The sequence below is a fragment of the Phoxinus phoxinus genome (genome assembly GCF_949152265.1).
Source record: "Phoxinus phoxinus genome assembly, chromosome: 3".
Lineage (NCBI taxonomy): Eukaryota > Metazoa > Chordata > Actinopteri > Cypriniformes > Leuciscidae > Phoxinus > Phoxinus phoxinus.
This window is the reverse complement of record NC_136878.1, coordinates 4,262,933-4,283,221: the sequence shown is the minus strand read 5'-3', so window position 1 is coordinate 4,283,221 and position 20,289 is coordinate 4,262,933. Positions and strand designations below refer to the sequence as shown.

General features: G+C 36.9%; 1 protein-coding gene across 1 annotated transcript in view; it reads left to right on the top strand.

Moving 5' to 3' along the window:
* Positions 1-20,289, top strand: part of LOC306996105 (ras-specific guanine nucleotide-releasing factor RalGPS1-like) — a 121,288-nt gene that overhangs the window by 21,862 nt on the left and 79,137 nt on the right. Inside the window, exons 3-6 of the mRNA XM_079608235.1 lie at positions 926-1,030; positions 3,669-3,719; positions 9,652-9,735; positions 19,927-20,016. Of these exons, the coding sequence (XP_079464361.1) occupies positions 926-1,030; positions 3,669-3,719; positions 9,652-9,735; positions 19,927-20,016 (330 nt within the window). The remainder of the gene's footprint in view (positions 1-925; positions 1,031-3,668; positions 3,720-9,651; positions 9,736-19,926; positions 20,017-20,289) is intronic.

The window sequence follows — 20,289 nt, the reverse complement described above, 5'->3', positions numbered from 1 at the left end:
CGGGTATTTGTGGTAAAAAGTATATAATTAAAACATTTATTTTTAAATGACTGATGGTTTCGCTGGATAAGACCCTTATTTCTCGGCTGGGATTGTGTCGAGAGTTTGAAGCTGCACTGAGACTCACATTTGGACCTTCAAACTGTTGGTTGCCATTGAAGTCCATTATATGAAAAAAAATATATATATATCCTGGAATTTTTTCCTCAAAAACCTTAATTTCTTTTTGACTGAAGAAAGAAAGACATGGACATCTTAGATGACATGGGTGTGAGTAAATTATCAGGAAATATTTATTTGAAAGTGAACTAATCCTTTAAAACCAAAACGATGAATTTGGTTATAGTCATAGTGCTGATACCATGTTTTTCCATGGTACATTGTTATGGTAATACCATGGTACTTTTTGGTAAGGGTCAGCTCTTTTTTATTTACAGTAAAGTATCAGAAAGTACCATGGTAATACAATGTTTTTGGACATGTATGGACGTCTTCATTCAGATGCTGTTATCATCAGATCAAAGATCGATCAAGCTCTGGGAACTTTCATGAGTTTTTCCAGCGCTGGCCGTCGTCCCGTGAGAAACATATACCACATCTGCCATGAAAACCTCACGCTAACCCCACAACTTAGCTTTTCCATGGAAAGAACTGAGCTGATGTTTTAACGACAGGCATGATGTGTTCTGTGACGGCTGGTGGTCAATACATGAGAGCCACACCAGAACAAATAAGGGATAATATACAGTCATCATCAGAAAATCACCCCAACCAGGACAACAAAAACAGGAACATTTTAGTTTGACAGTAATTGTGGTCAGTTTTGATTTCTAGTTGTGTGCATCCCTCCCTCTCTTCTCTGTTATTGTTCTTGAATTTAGGAGCATCTGTAATATTTCATATCTTGCCTCCTTCTCATATTCAGGGAAGCAACAGCTCCGTGTCTGTGGACGGCCCGAGCGCTGACTATGCGAAGAGCTACGATGCCGTCGTGTTTGATGTGCTGAAAGTCACGCCAGAGGAGTTTGCAGTGAGTAAAACTGTCAGCGCTCAAATTGATGCTTTCTCTGGTGGAAAAGTTTCGTTCTACATCATTTGTCCTGTCCTGTAATGATGCAGCTCCACGAGTCTCATTAGTAGCTTTCCTGGTCAATTGGGACCTTTCCGTTTGGAAACAATAGCTGTGTCCAAAACCTTGCTGTCGAGCGCTTGTGTAACCGTCATACTGACTGACACTGGGCCTCGTGAGCTCATGTACTCAGCATCCTTGTGGACACAATAAAAGGGAAACATACTTCTAGAACAAAAATTTTTTTTAAAGTCTGTGCTCGCTATCTAAATTGCTGTTCCACCGCTGAAAAGATGAATGTGTATTTAAATTGGGTAATTTATGTATTAGAAATGTGAAATTATTTTAGAAGTTGGTGCGTTCTACACTGAGAAAAGCCAGTGGCTCATGTGGCTATTTTTGGCTCATGTGGATGAAAGACAACAACTCCCAGAATGCACTTGCTTTGCTGCCCTACGAGGACACTACCAAGCCACGCCTACCGGTTACAGAGGCCAGTATCGGAAGAAATGATACAACTAGGCTACTAGTTGACTGATCGGATTCGGATTCGCGTACCAGATCTTCAAAATCCCCTTCTGCCATCGTGGTTAGCCTAATACTCAGCTGTCTCCACAGAGCAAAGTCTGTTAGCTTAGTTTGAAAAAAAAGATGGCTGACACTATTTGTACATTCTGTGAGTGAGATCCCACCGTCTATGGGCGGGGTGAAAACATGCGTAACTCGCTCCTACTACTGGCTGTAGTCTCTGGCCTCTGGCCAAAAAAGTCTCTGATGATGATGACGCTAAATGACGATTTTTGCCTCATCTGAGGTTTTTTTCCAGAGACACACAATACAGAAATCTCTCGTCTCAGGGGGACATGAAGGAGGGAAGCACAGTCATTCGAAAATGAGAGATGCAACGATTGATCGGCTGGTTACGAATTGGCCGATTTTCACGTGATCGGCCATGACTGGCGACCGCCGGTCAGTCTGACATATGCCGATTTTATGCCGGTCAAATGCACTCGTGCGCCGCATGATTAACATCGCGTAACATCAGGATCACACGTGCACACTGACCGCACATGTAGGAAACCTCATTAATTACCCCTCATTTACACTGCACTCGTCTGCAGGTGCATTACAGCTGCGACACGGCTACCGGACCTGATCGCGCCCATTCTAGTCAATGCTTGTGTTTACACCGGCCGCGGCGCGGCGCGCTTCAGAAGCTTCCCAGAAGAGGCTCTCCGCGCCCCTTCGCTAAATATAGGCGCCTAGTCTATTTTTGACGGACACTTGTTTTTGTCACGTGTCACGTGGTGTCGCGACGCCTCCCCACATGTTTACGTTGATGGGCGCTCCTATATATAGTATATATAGTTAAACTATATATAGTTTACCGCCATGGTCGTGGTTTTGAGCCAGCAGCCAGTCTAGAACAAAGGACCCGCGAGAGACTTCCCCCCCGTCTCCATGTGCTTGCTTCTATTGGATAGCCGTGTCGCGTTCAACAGAATTAATTTGCATAAAGATGGGCATCGGCCAGCTTTTTGACGTGCAGGATTTTTCAAATGAAGCACCGCCTTCCCGGAATGCTTTGCGGGCGCGTCAAAGTCGCTTGACGTCACCCATAGGAAAATAGTGGAGTGCAGCGCGACAGAAGTGTTGCATGGACAAGTGGATCACCGCTGTGAGTTGTCACCGCGTGGAGGACGGAATAAAACCATGTCGGAGCCGTGATACGCCGCATGTATGCAGTGTAAATAAGGGTCACGCCCAGTTACACACTGTGAGCAGCGCATGAGTAGCGCGTATTTTTTGCGGCCTGCATGTTAATCAATGAGTGCGTTCACACTGGGAGCAGGAGCAGTGAAGCGGGTTTCTATTTATAGTCTATTTTTGCTGCGCTGCTCACACTCAACTAAAGTGAGAGCATACTTTTGATGGACAAAATAAATATGATTTTAAATCAATTAAAATTATTTTAAATCATTATTTTATTTTTTCTTATACTTTTTACTGTAATGTATTCTTATGATCGTCCCTTTTATGTGAAATGCGCTATATATAAATAAACTTTCCTCGCCCAACTTGCTTTATATGAATTTTAAGTATACTAATAATATTTATAATCAACAACTTGCACTGTTTTATGGGATTGCCTTGTCCACAAAACATACACAGGTATCCCATAATGTTCCTATATTTTTCAAAACAGCCTTTACATCTGGAGTTCACCTACAGTGTGACAGAGCTGATGGTCTATGATTAATAACTCACACGTTCTCTGAATAATATACAGAATGTTAGTGGTGATTTACAACAGGACAGTTTCCTATGAGTTGGTCTGATTGTGAGATTTGAGAGAGTTTATTAGCCATAATTCGCATGCATCAAGGTCTTATTATTTAGACTTCTAAGGAGTTACGTTTTAAATGACCCTGTTGAACCTTCAATGTGGTGATTTTTTTGATGAATTGTTTTCATTCATTTTGTCCTTTCCCATAATGTACGCCGTAACTCAGTGCTGGAAAATGAGCTCATGGCTGTGATTACTCGCTCAGTTTGAGTGAAAATGTGACTTTTTATTTTTGTCTTTTCTGTTTCTCAGAGCCAAATTACCCTGATGGACGCCCCTGTTTTTAAGGCCATACAGCCAGAGGTAAGACCAAGGTCACATGTTTTGAGGATGAAACCTTGTAGACTAGAATACACTTTAACATAATAAATTGTGTTCTATCATAACCGTCTGTAAAAGTTAATTTAATTTTATTTTTGTTTTATTTATTATCATTAGTATAATTTTTTTAAGCCCTGGATGATGACTGGTTAATTTTTTTGTCATGCGAATATACACTTAATTGTCCTATTTTATAAAACAATATATAATTATTATTATACTTTTTTAAATATACATATATATATATATTAGGGCTGTCAAAAGATTAATCGCGATCAATCGCATCCAAAATGAAAGTTTGTCGTTACATAATATATGTGTGTGTACTGTGTATAATTATTTATATATATAAAAACACACACAATCATGTATATATTTAAGAAAAATTGGTTATATTTATATATAAAATATTTATATATAATATACATTATATAAATGTATATACAGTATATAAATGCAAATATTTCTTAAATATATACATGAATGTGTGTGTATTTATACATAATAATTCTACACAGTACACACACATATATTACTGTATGTAACGACAAACTTTCATTTTGGATGCGATTGATCGCGATTAATCTTTTGACAGCCCTAATATATATATATATATTTTTTAATTTAAATTAATTTTTTTGTTTTTTATTAAATAAAATATTTTTTATTTTATATTGTTATTTTATATATATATATATATATATATATATATATATATATATATATATATATATATATATATTAAAAAAAGGTAATACAATTTTAATTTAATTAATATTTTATCATATATAGGCTACATAAACAGTATGTGTATATATATATATATGTATATATACATACTGTATATGTAGCCTATAATAAAATATTAATTAAATAAAAATTTGATTACCTTTTTTATTATTAAATAACAATATAAATAAAATAAAAACTACAAAAACTACAAAAAAACTAAAAATAATAATAATATACATATACATGTGGATGTTTTGAGCAGGATTACCTCATTGTCCCATATGATAAGAACGCGTCTACAATGAAACTCTTTTTTTTTTCTCCATCTTTATAATATGATGTTATGGTAAACCTACTTGTTTCATCCTTTATATGCTACTATTTTGAAGCTGAAAAGGAAGAGCTGCCAGTAAAACCTGTTTAGACGGTCAGACACACACAGTGGAAGCGCAGACTTTGCGAATTAAACGCCTTGGCAGAATATTATATCAATCTAGCAGGTTTTCATTAGGGATGTTTATACACTGTTCGGGAAAGAGAATAACACTTCAGTATCAGGTGATCATCTCTGCCAGCATAAGTGACAGCGAGAAGAGGCTCCAGTATTTCCTCACACAGATCATGATGGAAAACTATCTATACCTCCTTATCCAGACCCAGATAGTGCACTGGTGTTTACTGGTGACCAGCATCTTTAGATTAGTGTCTTGATATTATTTAGAAAAAGCTCAATCTAGTTCTTCAGTATAAATATTGTTTTATTGCATGGATCAAAACACCAAGGATGAAAAACACCCATCTTTAGCACTTCCCGTAAAATACATTTGAGTTACGCAAAAACAAATACAGGGGGTTCGTTTCAGTCTGTAAAGTTTCAGACGGAAACAAGTCTGAGGTTTTGTGTTGCTCATCCACTAAAAAAGTGTGCAGTCTAAGACCAGGTCTGTGTGTGATTTATTAAATTGTGCAGGATGGATGGCCAACTTTTTTTTTTTTTTTTTGGAACAGGCCTGAAGATGCTGTAATGTCTGCTTCTCTGTGTGTGTTTGTAGTCATATTTGCAGACATTCAATCTTTCGGATGTTTGAAAGTGTGCCCTTATATCACACACACACACCAGCCATGTGACACGTGCTGCATTTGCTAATGGAGACTTGCTATAATAGAGACTGGTGTGATCGGTTGTGTTTGCCGAGGACGATCCTCTACATCTGGAGGCTGAAGAAGCTGATTACCTCAGTGCTGTGTTTATCGCTGCACATAAACCCGTTTCGTCATTTCTCTTTCAATCGCAGAGAATTACGATGCGCAACAGAGAGTTTGTAAACCGACTTGCTCCAGCTTTAATCTGTCTGTCAGCGGCCTCGGATTCAAGCTCTCATTAGTCCAGTTCAGTGTGTCCGTGATTAATACATCAGGCTTTACAGGCACTAGAATATTCCGGCTTTTGATTATTAACTCGGTTTATAAAAACAATCAGATGTGTTGACTGAAATGTAAGTCTACAGGGGGATCTTTTGCCCAATAATGTTTCATTGTAAGTACATAGCAGTGTTGTTTAAAAACTAACTTTTAAGCTGGTATTTCTGGTTTTTAAGCGGTATTGGTCATTTTTCTGCTGATCGGGTCAATTAAAGCTGAAATAAAATACTAGATTCGAAAATTAGACATTGTGCCTAAATGTAAAAAAAAAAACTGAAATAAAAATAAATTAAAGAAACTACTAAAAAAACCATTACAATTGAAAAAAGCATGTGTAGAAATTACAATTTTTTTAGTTTTTGTTTTGTTTTTCAGTCCTGGATGATGACTGGTTACATTTACAATTAATTAGCTTTTATTTTAATATAGAATAATAATATAAAAAAAAATATTAGATTTTATTTTTGCATTTTAACATTTAAATGTTTGTAATTTTAGTCATTTTGTTGTGTTTTTGTCATTTTTTAGTTATTTTTTTAAAAATATTTTATTATTAATTTTCGTTTCAGTTTTTGTTATTTTAGTACATACAATTAAACTAAATGAAAATACGATGTTGCTGTAGCAACTAGTTGAAAATTTAAATAATTATTATTATTTATTTTTGTAATGTTTTAATGGTTTAAGTTAACTATAATAACCCTGGAACCTGTTCAGCTTTTTTAAAATTGTGAACACACATTTATGAATCCAGTCTCTTGAGACCAAAAGAAATGATCGTCCTTTTCACCGTTCTTAAGACACTCTTGATTGGATTACTGCATATTTGTGGGTTTTAACTGTAATTAGAGTTCAGTTTATTAATCAGTTTAATGGAAAATAGATTAACAAAGCACTGAGAAAACACAAGAAAGCGGTTTTGGCAGAAAGAATGAGTCACATTAAAATAAGGAAACTTCTGCATGTTATCCAGCATCTTCAAGACAGTTTTTCCACGAGTCTCTGTAGTTGTGTTAGTTAGTATCACATTATTCATCTTCATCTTTATGTAAATGTGAGATACATTAGAGTTTTGACACTAGGCCTCAATTCAGTTGTAAAAGCCGACGGTTCGCCACTTGAATTCCCCCATAATTCCTCTCCTGACACTTTTACGCGGTCTCTTGGACCAGCGTGACCTCTGACCTCCCGGACGCAGACTTCCCGCTGATGCGAGGGAGAAGAGGGAACCGCCTCCAGCTGTGTCTGCTTTTGCCATCTCTGCCTCTTTTACTCCCGTCACGTCTTGGCTGAGTAATCTGTAGGTGTGTGTGTGTCCCGATCTGCAGGTGTGTGTGTCCCGACTCGAAATGAACTTCAGTGATAATTGTGTTGTCGTAAAGGAAGTTGACGTAAGGTCTGACCGTCTCGCAACCTCTGACCGTCGCCACTTTCCATGAGAGTGAGAGAATGTATTTAATTTACTGCAGTAAATGAACCATTAGTGATCAAAATGTCAGTCCGTAATTGCAGAAGAGTGTGAGCCGCCACAGTAGTGATGGAAACAGCCTTAAACACAACTTACTTTTTAACTTCAGTGGAATCATATCTGTATCCACACACACACACACACACACACGCACGCACACACACACACACTTTCTCTTACACACGTTCTCTCTCTCTCTCTCTCTCTCTCTCACACACACTCACACACACACACACACACACACATTCTCTCTCTCTCACACACACACACACGCACATACACACATTCTCTCTCTCTCTCTCTCACACACACACACACACACACACACACACACACACACACACACACACACACACACACACACACACACACACACACACACACACACACACACACACACTTTCTCTTACACACGTTCTCTCTCTCTCTCTCTCTCACACACACACACACACACACTCTCTCTCTCTTACACACATTCTCTCTCTCACAGACACACACACACACACACACACACACACACCACACACACATTCTCTCTCTCACAGACACACACACCACACACACACACACACACACACACACACACCACACACACATTCTCTCTCTCTCTCACACACACACACACACACACACACACACACACACACACACACACACACACACACACACACACACACACACACTCACTCTCTTACACACTCTCTTACACACATTCTCTCTCACTCACTCACTCACACACACACACACACACACACACACACACACACACAAACACACTCTCTCTCTCTCTCACACACACACACTCTCTCTGTCGCACACACACACTCTCTCTGTCGCACACACTCACACACACACACACACACACACACACACACACACACACACACACACACACACACACACACACACACACACACACAGTAACTAGACTAGCTGCTTGTGCATCATCTTGTGAGCAGTAAATGCCACTGAAATGTTGTGAGTCCCGCCGGTCCCGGCCGTCAGTGATGTGAAGAGCAGGAGTTGGGACGGGAGAGACTGTATCGGGGTCTTCGGGTGACCCACCGTGCTGCGCGTCCACTTTAGTGCCAGGCATTCTGGGAATGAAAGTTAAAAACGCAACCTTCGACCTCTCACATGTTTTCTTTGTAGTTGTTTGAGTGTGTTGTTCACGGCAAGCTCTTACACACCTGGAGGGCCTAGCGATCCTTCTCTTCATCGTCACCACTCTTCATCACTGAACCGCTTTCATTTTCTCCTCATCACAGACAAACCCGTTCAAATGCGGGTCTTTTAACTTTCCAAATCCCCCCAAGTGTTTATGAAAAGTTTTATGAGTGTTTAGTAAATTGCAAATTTTCAGCAGAACGTTTGCGTATTTCATATTACGCACGTGTCTCTCGTTAGACTGCTTATATTCAACTCCAAATGTTTATTTTTTTCATTCAGCGCAGGCTAAAGTCTTTTCAACACATCTTATGTTACTTATCTTTTGTTTGTTGTAACTTCATCTAAAATCTGATTGGATGAGCCACGTTCAAAGTCGTTGGAAAAATAGTCATAAAAACAGACGTGTGACTGCATATCATTTTGAATTATTATTCCAATTCTACGGTTTTTAGCCAATGTAATAATTGTGTATTGTTATTTACTGTTATGTTTAAAGACACGCATTCTGCTCAATGAGTTTTTTATTGCTGTGTCATTTTGAAAAAATTATATCTCCAAAAGTGCTTGCAATTTGCATCTATAAATGAAATTACATAGATTTGAATGTGCATTAACCCCGACTACAGGACCCGTGAGAGACATCTGGAAAGCGGTAGATCATTTTCCGTCTAATTGTCTTTTTTGCCCTGTGTTTTTGCAGCGTCAGTAATCAATTGTGACAGTGTATAAATAGAGGATAATTGCAAACACATTAGTTTAGCTGAACTAACGGGTAAGCTGCACATGAAGATGTCTGTCAGACCCAGTTCTCCTGCGGGGTCGAGTGTTGAAAAAATAATCAGAGCAATCTACATAATTATTGATTTAAAGGTGGAAACTTGAGATCTTACACAAAGCTGAAAGAACATGTGAAATTATCACTTAGACCGGGTTCAGTTACACCTGGTTTAAATACAGGGGCTCCACGACATAATAACCCTGTCTCCACTTGCAGGCCTGCTGTCAGTCAAAGGCACTGTAGCGTCAGCGTCTTTATAGGCCTCAGTAACTTCCCCTGGAAAGAGAATCAGAATGTACTGTATTTTACTTTCTTAAGCTCAGTTTTGATCTGTTGTGTTGCAGGAGCTTGCTAGCTGTGGTTGGAACAAAAAGGAGAAACACATTTTGGCTCCCAATGTCGTTGCCTTCACACGGAGATTCAACCAGGTAAGATAGTTTGCTGAGTTTCTGTCTTTGTTTTTAGGATTTATGAATATTTTTTTTATTTTTTAATTATTATTTTTTATTTTATTTTTTTATTTCATTTGATTGTATTTTATTATTTTATAATTTATTTATTTTATATATATATATTTTTTTTATTGTATTTAATTTTTTATTTTATTATTCTATTTCATTTGATTGTGTTTTATTATTTTATTATTTATTTATTATATATATATATATATATATATATATATATATTTTTTTTTTTTTGTATTTAATTTTTTATTTTATTATTCTATTTAATTTGATTGTATTTTATTTTATTATTCTATTCTATTTAATTTAATTTTATTTTATTTTATTTTATTATATTATTCTATTTTATTAATCAATAATAAATTATATAGATAAATTAAAAGTAATCAAATTAATTAATTAAACTACAAAACATAAAAAATGTAATATATTTTATTTCATCATCGTCACTAGGGGGGCACAAAAACATATGGCACATAATTATGATTCATATATATAGTTTTTTACACACACACGCACGCACACACACACACAATGTGCAGTTGAATAGATATAACAGCGTAGTGTATTGAAATCAGTAAATCAAATCGTTTAATCAATTAAAATCAGCTTGCGATCATGGCCTGATATCAGACTGAAGCACATAATTAAAAAAACTCTGATATTGACTGATAATGATCTGATGGAAATATTATTCATCCCCAGTTGTTGTTATCCCAGTCGAATGCTTCACTTATTCATTTATATATTCCTTTAGTTTTCCAGATGTGAAGTGTGTGCTGACAGAGTTCACTGCGCTAGAATGCCGTGGATATAAAGTGTATTTTTGGCTGGGCGGTAGTTGATATAATGCCAGCAAACTACAAACTGTGCCACAAAACCATTATCAACCTTATGGCCCAAAACTTAAATATGTGCTGGAAATACTGTTAACAAATCGCACATGCATGGGCAAATATCCAGCCTGGTGTTTCTTTCCACCGCAAGATTGAGCTTGCTGATTCTGCTCATGTTCAGGAAGAATAGAGATGTGTGGTTTGCCAAGTTTGTGAACTCTTATATTAGAGACAACATTGGTCTTGTCATCTCACATGTTGTTCACAAGCGCCACAAATTATCACTCCACCAAATCCATCCAACAGCGAAAACCAACCTCCTCCCAAAGACACGTGTTTGAAAATATTTTAAAATAAGTTGTTTTTGCATGTAATATTTCAGTTTTTATTCATTGTGTCATGTACAAGTAACTTGGATACACTGTCATTTAAAGGGATACACTGTCATTTAAAGGTATAGTGGAAGATTTTCCCGAATTTTAGAAAACGTTTTGAAAAAATGCACATGCTCTACCTGCTCCCGAGAGGGAACACCTATTACACGTGTGCACGAGAGAGCGTGCACGAGCCTAGTTCTCCTCGTGCACGCTCTGTTTACAAGTTGCTGTCGGCATGGCTCATACAAGCCTACTATCAAAAAGAAGATTTGCACTTTTTCCACTATGTCACACATTGGAATTATAAAAAAGGAACACACAAGGTTGTATAACATTTCAGCGTGATACCTTTTACCATTTGGTCATAAGGCTACTTTAGACACATTGAGATGTTTACCGTGTCTGCGCGGTGCGTGACTTGTGCCAGGGCTAGCATCGCTAACCATAGCTTACATGAACTTTTACTAGCAGTCATTTTAAATGTGCGTGTCATATTGACGCTAAAGGGTGCCATGTGCGTTGGATGTAGACGAAATGTCAAAAGTGTCAGTATATGACGCCCAAGGATGAGAATGCGTTGAAACTTCGCGACTGAGGCATCAGTGGGAAGCCCAACCTGTGCTTTTAGCGCACGTCAGCGTGTGAAATATTCCCCCAAAAACACTCTGGTCTTGTTTCTTTCTTCAGAAGCGTTTCTCTTCTTGTCATACAATTCGTAGACACTTTTTCTCTTGCGACCCTCAGACATTTTGAAAAAACCCGGTGAGAACGGCGAGCTTCAATGAATGGCTGAAACCGTAGCTCACCACACACACATATACACCTGAAAGTGCGCAGAAAGCGAAAACTACCTAGCGACGAGCACGTACGACGGCCTTACGTAAACATATCACCAGTAGGGCTGTCGCGGTGAAGGAATTTCTCTTGCGTTAATTTTGAGTGGCTCAATAGCGCGATATGTGGTATTATCGCCATTTATTTATTTTAATTGATTTAAAATCACTTGTTGCTATTTAAATAAGTGTTACGATGTGGTCAGCATGCACAAAAACGAGGAATTTTTTCAGTAACCGAAACTAAACAGCCTTTCTGCGCATTGAAGGGCTGTCACTCAGCGCACAGTTACATTGTTTCGACAACGGACTGTCTTTGAGTGAGTCATTAAATCGCTCATTCAACGAACACATTCAAAAACGCTGATTTATTAAAAGATAGATGTAATGAAACAAGGTGTTAATTATTTTTAACTTTGAGCTCCACTTTTCAAAGCTCAGCTGACCAGCAATGTGTCGCATGGGTAGGGTTGCCACCCGTCCCTTAAAATACGGAATCGTCCCGTATTTACAAGCAAGATGATGCGTCCCGTATCAAATCAATAAGGGACGCGATTTGTCCCGTATTTTACATTAGGCCCACATATAGTTGAATAAAAACATACGGATTTTGCAGTATGGATAATACTAATAGCAAATATAAAGAAATCAATTTCTTAGTAGAGAAGCTCATTGCGTGATTGCATTTTAGCGTCTTTGTTTCTATAGCGACTGAGTCTCGTGAACATGCACTGTAAACCTGCACGTTTTTTAACCCCTCGTGCGCTGTTCGGGTCTTTTCGACCCCAAATGACGTTTGCTGAAATAAATAAAACATTATATTTGTCCAAATGATGTGAGACTTTGCACGGTTGACAACACTTTCTACATCTACAAAAACAATTAAATAAATTTGAATAATATCTGTTTTTTATGTTAGTGTGGGGGGAAAAAGTCACACTTGTGTTGTTTCAACAAAATGTCATTTTGAAACATAATAGTTTTTTTTTTTAGGATTTATAGTTTTAGGAGGATTTATTATATTTTTTTTACTTTAGGCTATATAAATAAATATTTTTTAAACAAAAACAGTAAAAAAAAAAGAAGTTAAATTCACTTTATAAAAGACCCACATTTCTAACGTTCATTGATATGGATAATTTGACATGGTTTAGAGTAATATTTTTGCCCATCTTTTGGAAAATGCTGTTTTAAAAGTAAAGAAATTATCACTTTAGTAGATGGCTGCAGAGCTTCATCATTTGCTATTTGACTAAAATACATATTTTCAATAGCTTTTAGTTGGATTCATATCTACATATTATGAAATGATAAGGGGGGTGTCCCTTATTTTGCCACACTGAAGGTGGCAACCCTACGCATGGGTAACACTGAAGCTGTTGATTACATTTTTTTCCCGTGGCTTCCTCGCGCTGTAAATGCTTACCAGCGCTGACGCCATTCATGGTAAATACCTTAAATGTTAAAAGGGTGATACTGCAAATATTTCGCTTTCCTTGGACACGGCAACCTTTTCACGAATATATATGACTTGACCTCAAAGACTCAGTCGATCTCTCTCATTCACTGTCTGTTTAGGCTTAAGTGCAAATCCACGAAGCCTCTGTACAAATCACCATGATAAACAGTCTTGTTATCATTGTTAACTTATTTAACATTCAATACACATGCACAACGTTCAAAACATGAAGGGTATAGCATTATGAAAAAAGAAAACGTGACTATGCATTCCTCTGCGGTTGGCTTGTCAGTAGCGCGGTACTACAATATTGAGGTTATCGCGACAGCCCTAATGATTGACAACTAGGAGGACCAATAGTCTTGATGATCCACCCGGAAAAATAAATCTTTCACTATACCTTTAAGTTTTTCCACACCAAGTTCATACAAGTTGACGTGTCTTCTTCATCCTTTAGCTTTGGTATTGTAAAACTCGCCTGGCAAGCCTCGTAGGAACATTTTTGTTAATCAATTTTGTTCGTGGAATGAATTTTAATGATTAAAATCGTGTTTTGTTATTCAAGCTTGGTGATGCTGATGGATTAGAAAGCTCAAGGAGCCATTCATTATAACACCAGAAGGAAGTTTGGTTTTCAAGCTAATTTAAAAGTCTTTGGCCGTAAATTAATCTGAACTAAATTTGTGGTTTTACTGTAGCGCTTCCAGTTCTGCTTATTAATGAAGTTTCAGCCTGGAATGACTTTTAAATCTTTCTCGTTAAATCTGAAACATAATTAGATGATGACTGGCGTGTCCCAATTTTACTTATTCCCAATTTTGTGAAAGTGCTATAAAAGTGCAAAGCAGACATTTGATGACCCACTTTTTACATTTATGGCATATGTTTAATGAGAGGATTTGTTCTAGTTTTCTAGCCAGGATTGTGTGGAAATGACATAAAAGCATCAAGTTCCCCGCTGCAAATTTTCCTTTTTGAAATGGCCACACTTCTCCTCAAAGTGAATCTCACAGAATTCCTTCTATCCTGGCTGCCGGTGTCTTTGGTTTTATGACACCATTAAGCCGAACATGATGATCTGGCTTCCAGACCTTCGGAAAGATGGAGCGGCTTCGGGACACTTTTCTTGGCCACCCAAGATTGTGTCTTGCTTGAAACAATGGCTGTCGTTTGATGTACTGTAAATTGAGCCCAGTTCTAGTATTAGTAGTCCTATATCTGTTTTTGTTTATAGAAAAACGCATGTGTGTGTCTGTATGTAAATGTATATTAGGGCTGTCAAAATGTATGTATTAATGCATGCAAAATAATCATTATTTTTTTCGTCAACCTTTGACTAGCGGCTAGTCAAAGGTTGACGAAAAAAAATATATTTTGCATGCATTAGAGGTGGACAGTAACAAAGTACATTTACTTGAGTACTGTACTTAAGTACACTTTTTGAGTATCTGTACTTTACTTGAGTATTATTTTTTCCGGAAACTTACTTTAACTTCACTACATTTGAAAGACAAATATCGTACTTTTTACTCCACTACATTTCTGTCAAGGTCCTTGAGTAGAAAGTATAACGTCAGGGATGATTTTGGTTGCAGGAGTTGCATTTTGGTTGGAAATTAATGTCTGGTTGACGTCAGAACTCGACTGATGTTGGTTTTTGACATCAACCCGATTTTCAACCACAATACAACGTCTGTCCAACGTTGGAGATTAACGTCAATCTGACATTGGATTCTGACATCAACATGATTTTAATTTTCAACGTTGGGTTTGGTCTTCTAAATGCGAATTTTGTCATTGTTTTGGAGCACACTAGCTTAAAGATAACAAGGCTAACATATTCACACTAAACGCCAAAAAACTGGGAACAGCCATTTGGGTGTCCGAAAGTTGTGGACGTTATTGAGTGACTTACTCAATCCCACTACAGGAACTGTGTTATAGAAATAAATGTGATATTGATATGAGGGCATGCAGGCAGAGATTCAGAGGCATAAGGTACTGTAAATTGGCTATTACATGCAACAACAATAAAAAAATGCATTGACATTTACTTTTATACTTAAATACTTTTATAAATGAGTACTTCTGTACTTTTACTTAAGTAAAAATTGGTCTTTACAACTTTTACTTGTAACGGAGTAATATTTGACCAGTAGTATCTGTACTTTTACTCAAGTAAGGAAGTTATACTTTGTCCACCTCTATGACCACGCTCTTATTCATGCAAATGCTTTTAATCCATTCACACGGGATAAGACTGAAAAGAGAAAGCAGTGCTTTAGTGGAGCGCATCTGTGAATCTCACACTCGTGCGCACAGAAAGCCACTTCAGACAGCACTTGAACCGATCAAAACACAATATGTTATGCCAAAATGCCAGTTTTCGTCGAGTATCCTCGAGTTAAATGTCTTAAATGAACGTAAAGCAACAAAAACAATAACTTTTTGTGTTTTTTGACAGGGCAAGTACAAATCTGAACTGGTCTGACTGGGCCAATAGAAAATAATTGAGCCCTGATGGATTGAAGGGCTGGTAAATGTGACTTTTATTATAATGAGTTTATATGAAGATAAACAAATAAAAAAAAATATAGGCTACTTAATTTGGAGGTTAAATGTGAAATTTGTACTATATATATATAAAGCTTTAATGGTGTGATTATCGCGATTGATTACAGAAAAAGTTTTTTTTTAATCGGTTGACAGCACTTATATTGAATATATTGAACTGAACATCTTTACAAGTCCTATGCTGCTAAATTTACTTTACATCAAACCACATATTAGTATATGAGTAGTGATACGTCAAGCATCACTATTAATATTGCTCATATTTGGGATTTAAACAAACCCCTAAATGTTAAACATTCGCTTGTAACTTTATCATCTACTTAACTCCCTAACTTAAGAGTTACTCATCTAAGTAATCAGATTTTCACCTTGGTGACTGTATTATTGGATAACATAAGGTGAGCTTTACGTTTTGCATGCTCACATTTTCATCAATGTAAATATCTAGTCAAACTTGTGTATGTAAATCAGCTCTGTATTTTTTTGTGAATATTGTGGTCCATTATGGCAACTAAGCAGAAACTCTGTACCTCAAATATATTGTAGCGCTCTTTGCCAGTTCATTATATATGGAGCGGGAACAGAAGCTTTCAGAGCTGTTTTGAAGGCATTGTAAGACTGAAGTAGATGAGCTCACCCTGTTTCATGAAAGGGGTCGCAGCTCTGCGCTTTGGTAAAACACACTTTACAGCCACTTTGGAAAAAGAACCGTCATCTCCGAGCCAAGAAATGCACAGGTTCCTATACCAACCAGAGCTCTTCTAACGTGAACATGATTTGATAATGAGCTATAGGCTATGACGACATTGCACAGTTGGCTTATCTAGTAAAGTGCCGTTCTCACATGTTAACTTAACACAGCTGTGATACGCCTTCATACAATATTGCTGGAAAACTTGACTCAAACATTTTGAAGCTCATTTTAGTTAGATAATAACTCAATGACTATGACTTGAGCATTGCACATTTGCCTTAAAAAAAAGAAACACCGAAGTGTCTGTTGACATTTATGACACAAAGGAGGAGTAGTTTGGGAATTTGACCAGAATTTACATGATTAATTAATGAGGCGATGACTTTAAATAAGCCAATAAAAGCTTGTTTCTGGCTCACACTGCATAGTGATTATTTTAAAATCTTTTTTATTTTTTTATTTTACAGAAATGTGGTTATCATATTACATTTTTATTAACACTTTACAATAAGGTTTTATTAACAACATTAGTTAACATGAGCTAACAATGAACATTTAGTAATGTTACTCTCAGCATTTACTATTTGGCGATTTGGGGGAAAAAAAGCCCGGGCTATTATTTGAAGTTTCACGGTAATAATGAACAGTTAATAAAAAATAATAATACTTTTGAAAGATAAAGTTGTATCTGTTAACATTTGTTTATGGACTGAGCTAACATGAATATTAAATGCTGTAAAATATATTGGTTTAGGTTAGTTAATACATTAACCTTATTGTAAAGTGTTGCATTTTTTGTTCTATTCATTTTTAAGGTATATCTTTTAACTGTAAAGTTTTAAGTGAAATAAAGTTTAAACTAGAGCCAATTCTATCCTTATCCTTCCCTTTAGCAATGTGTACTGTTACAAATGTTTCATAAAATTAATCTTTGCTATTTTTAATCGTTTTTAGGTAATTGTACAGTTTCACTACAAATAATTAAGTAATTTACACCCATGTTTTGTCAATTCCATTGTCACACAGTTCACATTGGATAAAATGTCTTGTGAAGTCTGGATATTTTAAATGTCCTGTCTATATAGAACGCTTAAAATCACTGACGTACTGTATGAAGTTAGGATGCTCATGCAGTCTATTTAGGCGCTCACTACTTTTTTTTTTTTTTTTTTTAAACACAGAAGTCGAATATTCAATTCAAGCTTGACAATTATAAATCACATTATAAATCACTCAATTTCATGTCTCCTTTTAAAGGAACAAAGTCAGGGGCCAAATTTATGGTCAAACTATGTACCCTTTTATCAAGACGAGTTCATGAGGGTCGATGGAAAATACATTGGACCGTTCAGTCCATATATTCTTAGTTTACAGATATATTTACCGTTTCCATTCCAGCAAATTGACAGTATTCTGCCGTTTTCCCCGGATACACCAGCAAAACACCAAACAAAGATTTGTTTTCAACCACATTTATCATTTCAGGACTTTGGACTTTGGTGGGCTTTTTAGACTTAGTATGCAGTTGTAATTTCGTTATTTTTTTTTTTTGTGGTGTTTTTAAAGCTATCCCAATTCTGTTGCAATCAGTACATGCATAGTTCAACATTGACTTTCTTTTCCTAAATGATTTGTCCGACATTAGTTTCTTGAGTTTGATTCCCTCTGCATGAAATATAGCCGAGGCTGCTTTTGAGGAAGTTGTTGAGGTTTGTTACCTGACTCTGATTATGTTATAACGGCTCCCTGAGGCTGAAATCTTAAACGTTTCACTACACTCAGAATCACTCAGACTTCATCTGCGCTCTAATGTTGTTATTTTCTGATGCTTGCGTTGGAGTCTCTGCCAAGTGAAGTCTGTGTGTCCAGCGTTCTGTGTTTGCCGTACAATTATGAGAGAGACTGGAGTGTCTCATTTTTCATTACATAACAACAGCTTTCCTCGATCTCAGTTATTTCCAGCACTTTTGTTTTTGTCTATCAGAAATGGGTTTTCCACGAGATATGCTTTGACGCCAGTTGAGTTTCCCTTTAGTGAAAAAAAAAATAAAGTCCAGAAAACCGCAGATGAAACTTGACCTGGTGCTGTCCTGAAATGCCGTGACCTCAGATGACCTGATTTTCTCATTCTTTCGGAGTCTGGTGTTCACACATATATATATATATATATATCAGACTGTCAGGATGTCCTGAGCTGATCTCAAGGATCATATATGGGCTTTTTTATTTTACTGATCAGTGTTGGCTATCCCAGCGGTGTCCAATCCTGAATTAAACACACCTGGACCATCTAATCAAGCTCTAACTAGGCATATTAGAAACTTCCAGACAGGTGTGTTGAGGACATTTGGAGCTAAACTGTGCAGGACAGTGGCCATCCAGGTAGATATCCCATAGATGTGTCTTTATTACATTTGAGCCCATGAGAAACTCTCTGTACGGACTATGTCTACATTGCATTGATTTTAAAGTTCCCCTGTAGTCAATCATTTTATCCCTTAAAACTTATCTTTGATAATTACATATTTAAACGTTTTTCCTTGAAAAAAATTATTCATGCCATAACCCATTAAAACCGGATCACACATCTGTGTGTGTTTACTTTTAAGACCGGATCACGCCATCTGTGCGTAGTCACCATTAAGATTTGTTTTTTAAATGCAGTTGAAGATTATGGCCAAGCAAGTCAGTCAAGTTGAAAGCCAAAGAAGTAAGCTTTTTAGTAAGTAAGTAAGATTTTAGTAGGCTTTGACACATTTTGACAAATATTTCTGGAAACCCTTAGGTTTTGGGAGGGGGTTTACAGAAAAGTACTTAGGCATAAAAAGGCCTTTTTTAGCAGGCGTTTTAGGCCTAAATGGGTTAAAATAGCTTGAATGTAACTCTACACCCTTGCCTCATTTAATATGCACGGTTCTATAAATATATGCAAATAATCCCTGCCTCCACTCACTCGCACCAGCTCAGAGATCCACTCGTTGACGATCACACGTTGATCTGATTGGTTGAAACGCCAGTTTCAAACCGTGTTTTTGAGACTGCCTTTAGTTCACTGCAGTTTTAAGGAGAAAACACTCAGCAATGCTGTTGACTTATGAATTTGCACATGGTCTGTCTAAAAGCACATTAAAAACACCACATAGATGTATAAACTACATTAAAAGCTAGATTTTCACTACATGGGACTTAAATAACTACTTGTAGCCTACTTGAAGTGCGCAGCAAGCACTTGGAAAACACAAGTATCAGATCGGGACTCTGTATCGGCAGATGGTCAATATTCAGTGACTCTGATTGGATAAAAAAACGTGACATCACAGCTTCTCGGTAACAGTCAGTAAATCAGTGTTCCTCGTCATCACTGTTTTTCCCATGTCTTCAGGTGAGCTTCTGGTTGGTACGGGAAATCCTCACCGCTCAAACCCTGAAGATCCGTGCTGAGATCCTGAGCCACTTTGTCAAGATTGCAAAGGTACGTGAACTGTTATTTTCAATACTCTTACTGTATCAATAATAAAGAGTATTACTATTAGGCTAGAAAATATAACGAATGCACCAAAATCTAATGCCAATGCATCATTCCTTATGTATCACAATAAACACCACTATGTCAAATTCATCAGTTTATTCAAGGATAAGAGTATATGTGTTATTCTCAACAACTACATTTCCCATCATGCAATGCTGCCTTAAATTTGACCACTACTAGGTATCTTAGGACCTGTTTAGACCTGGTATTAAGAAG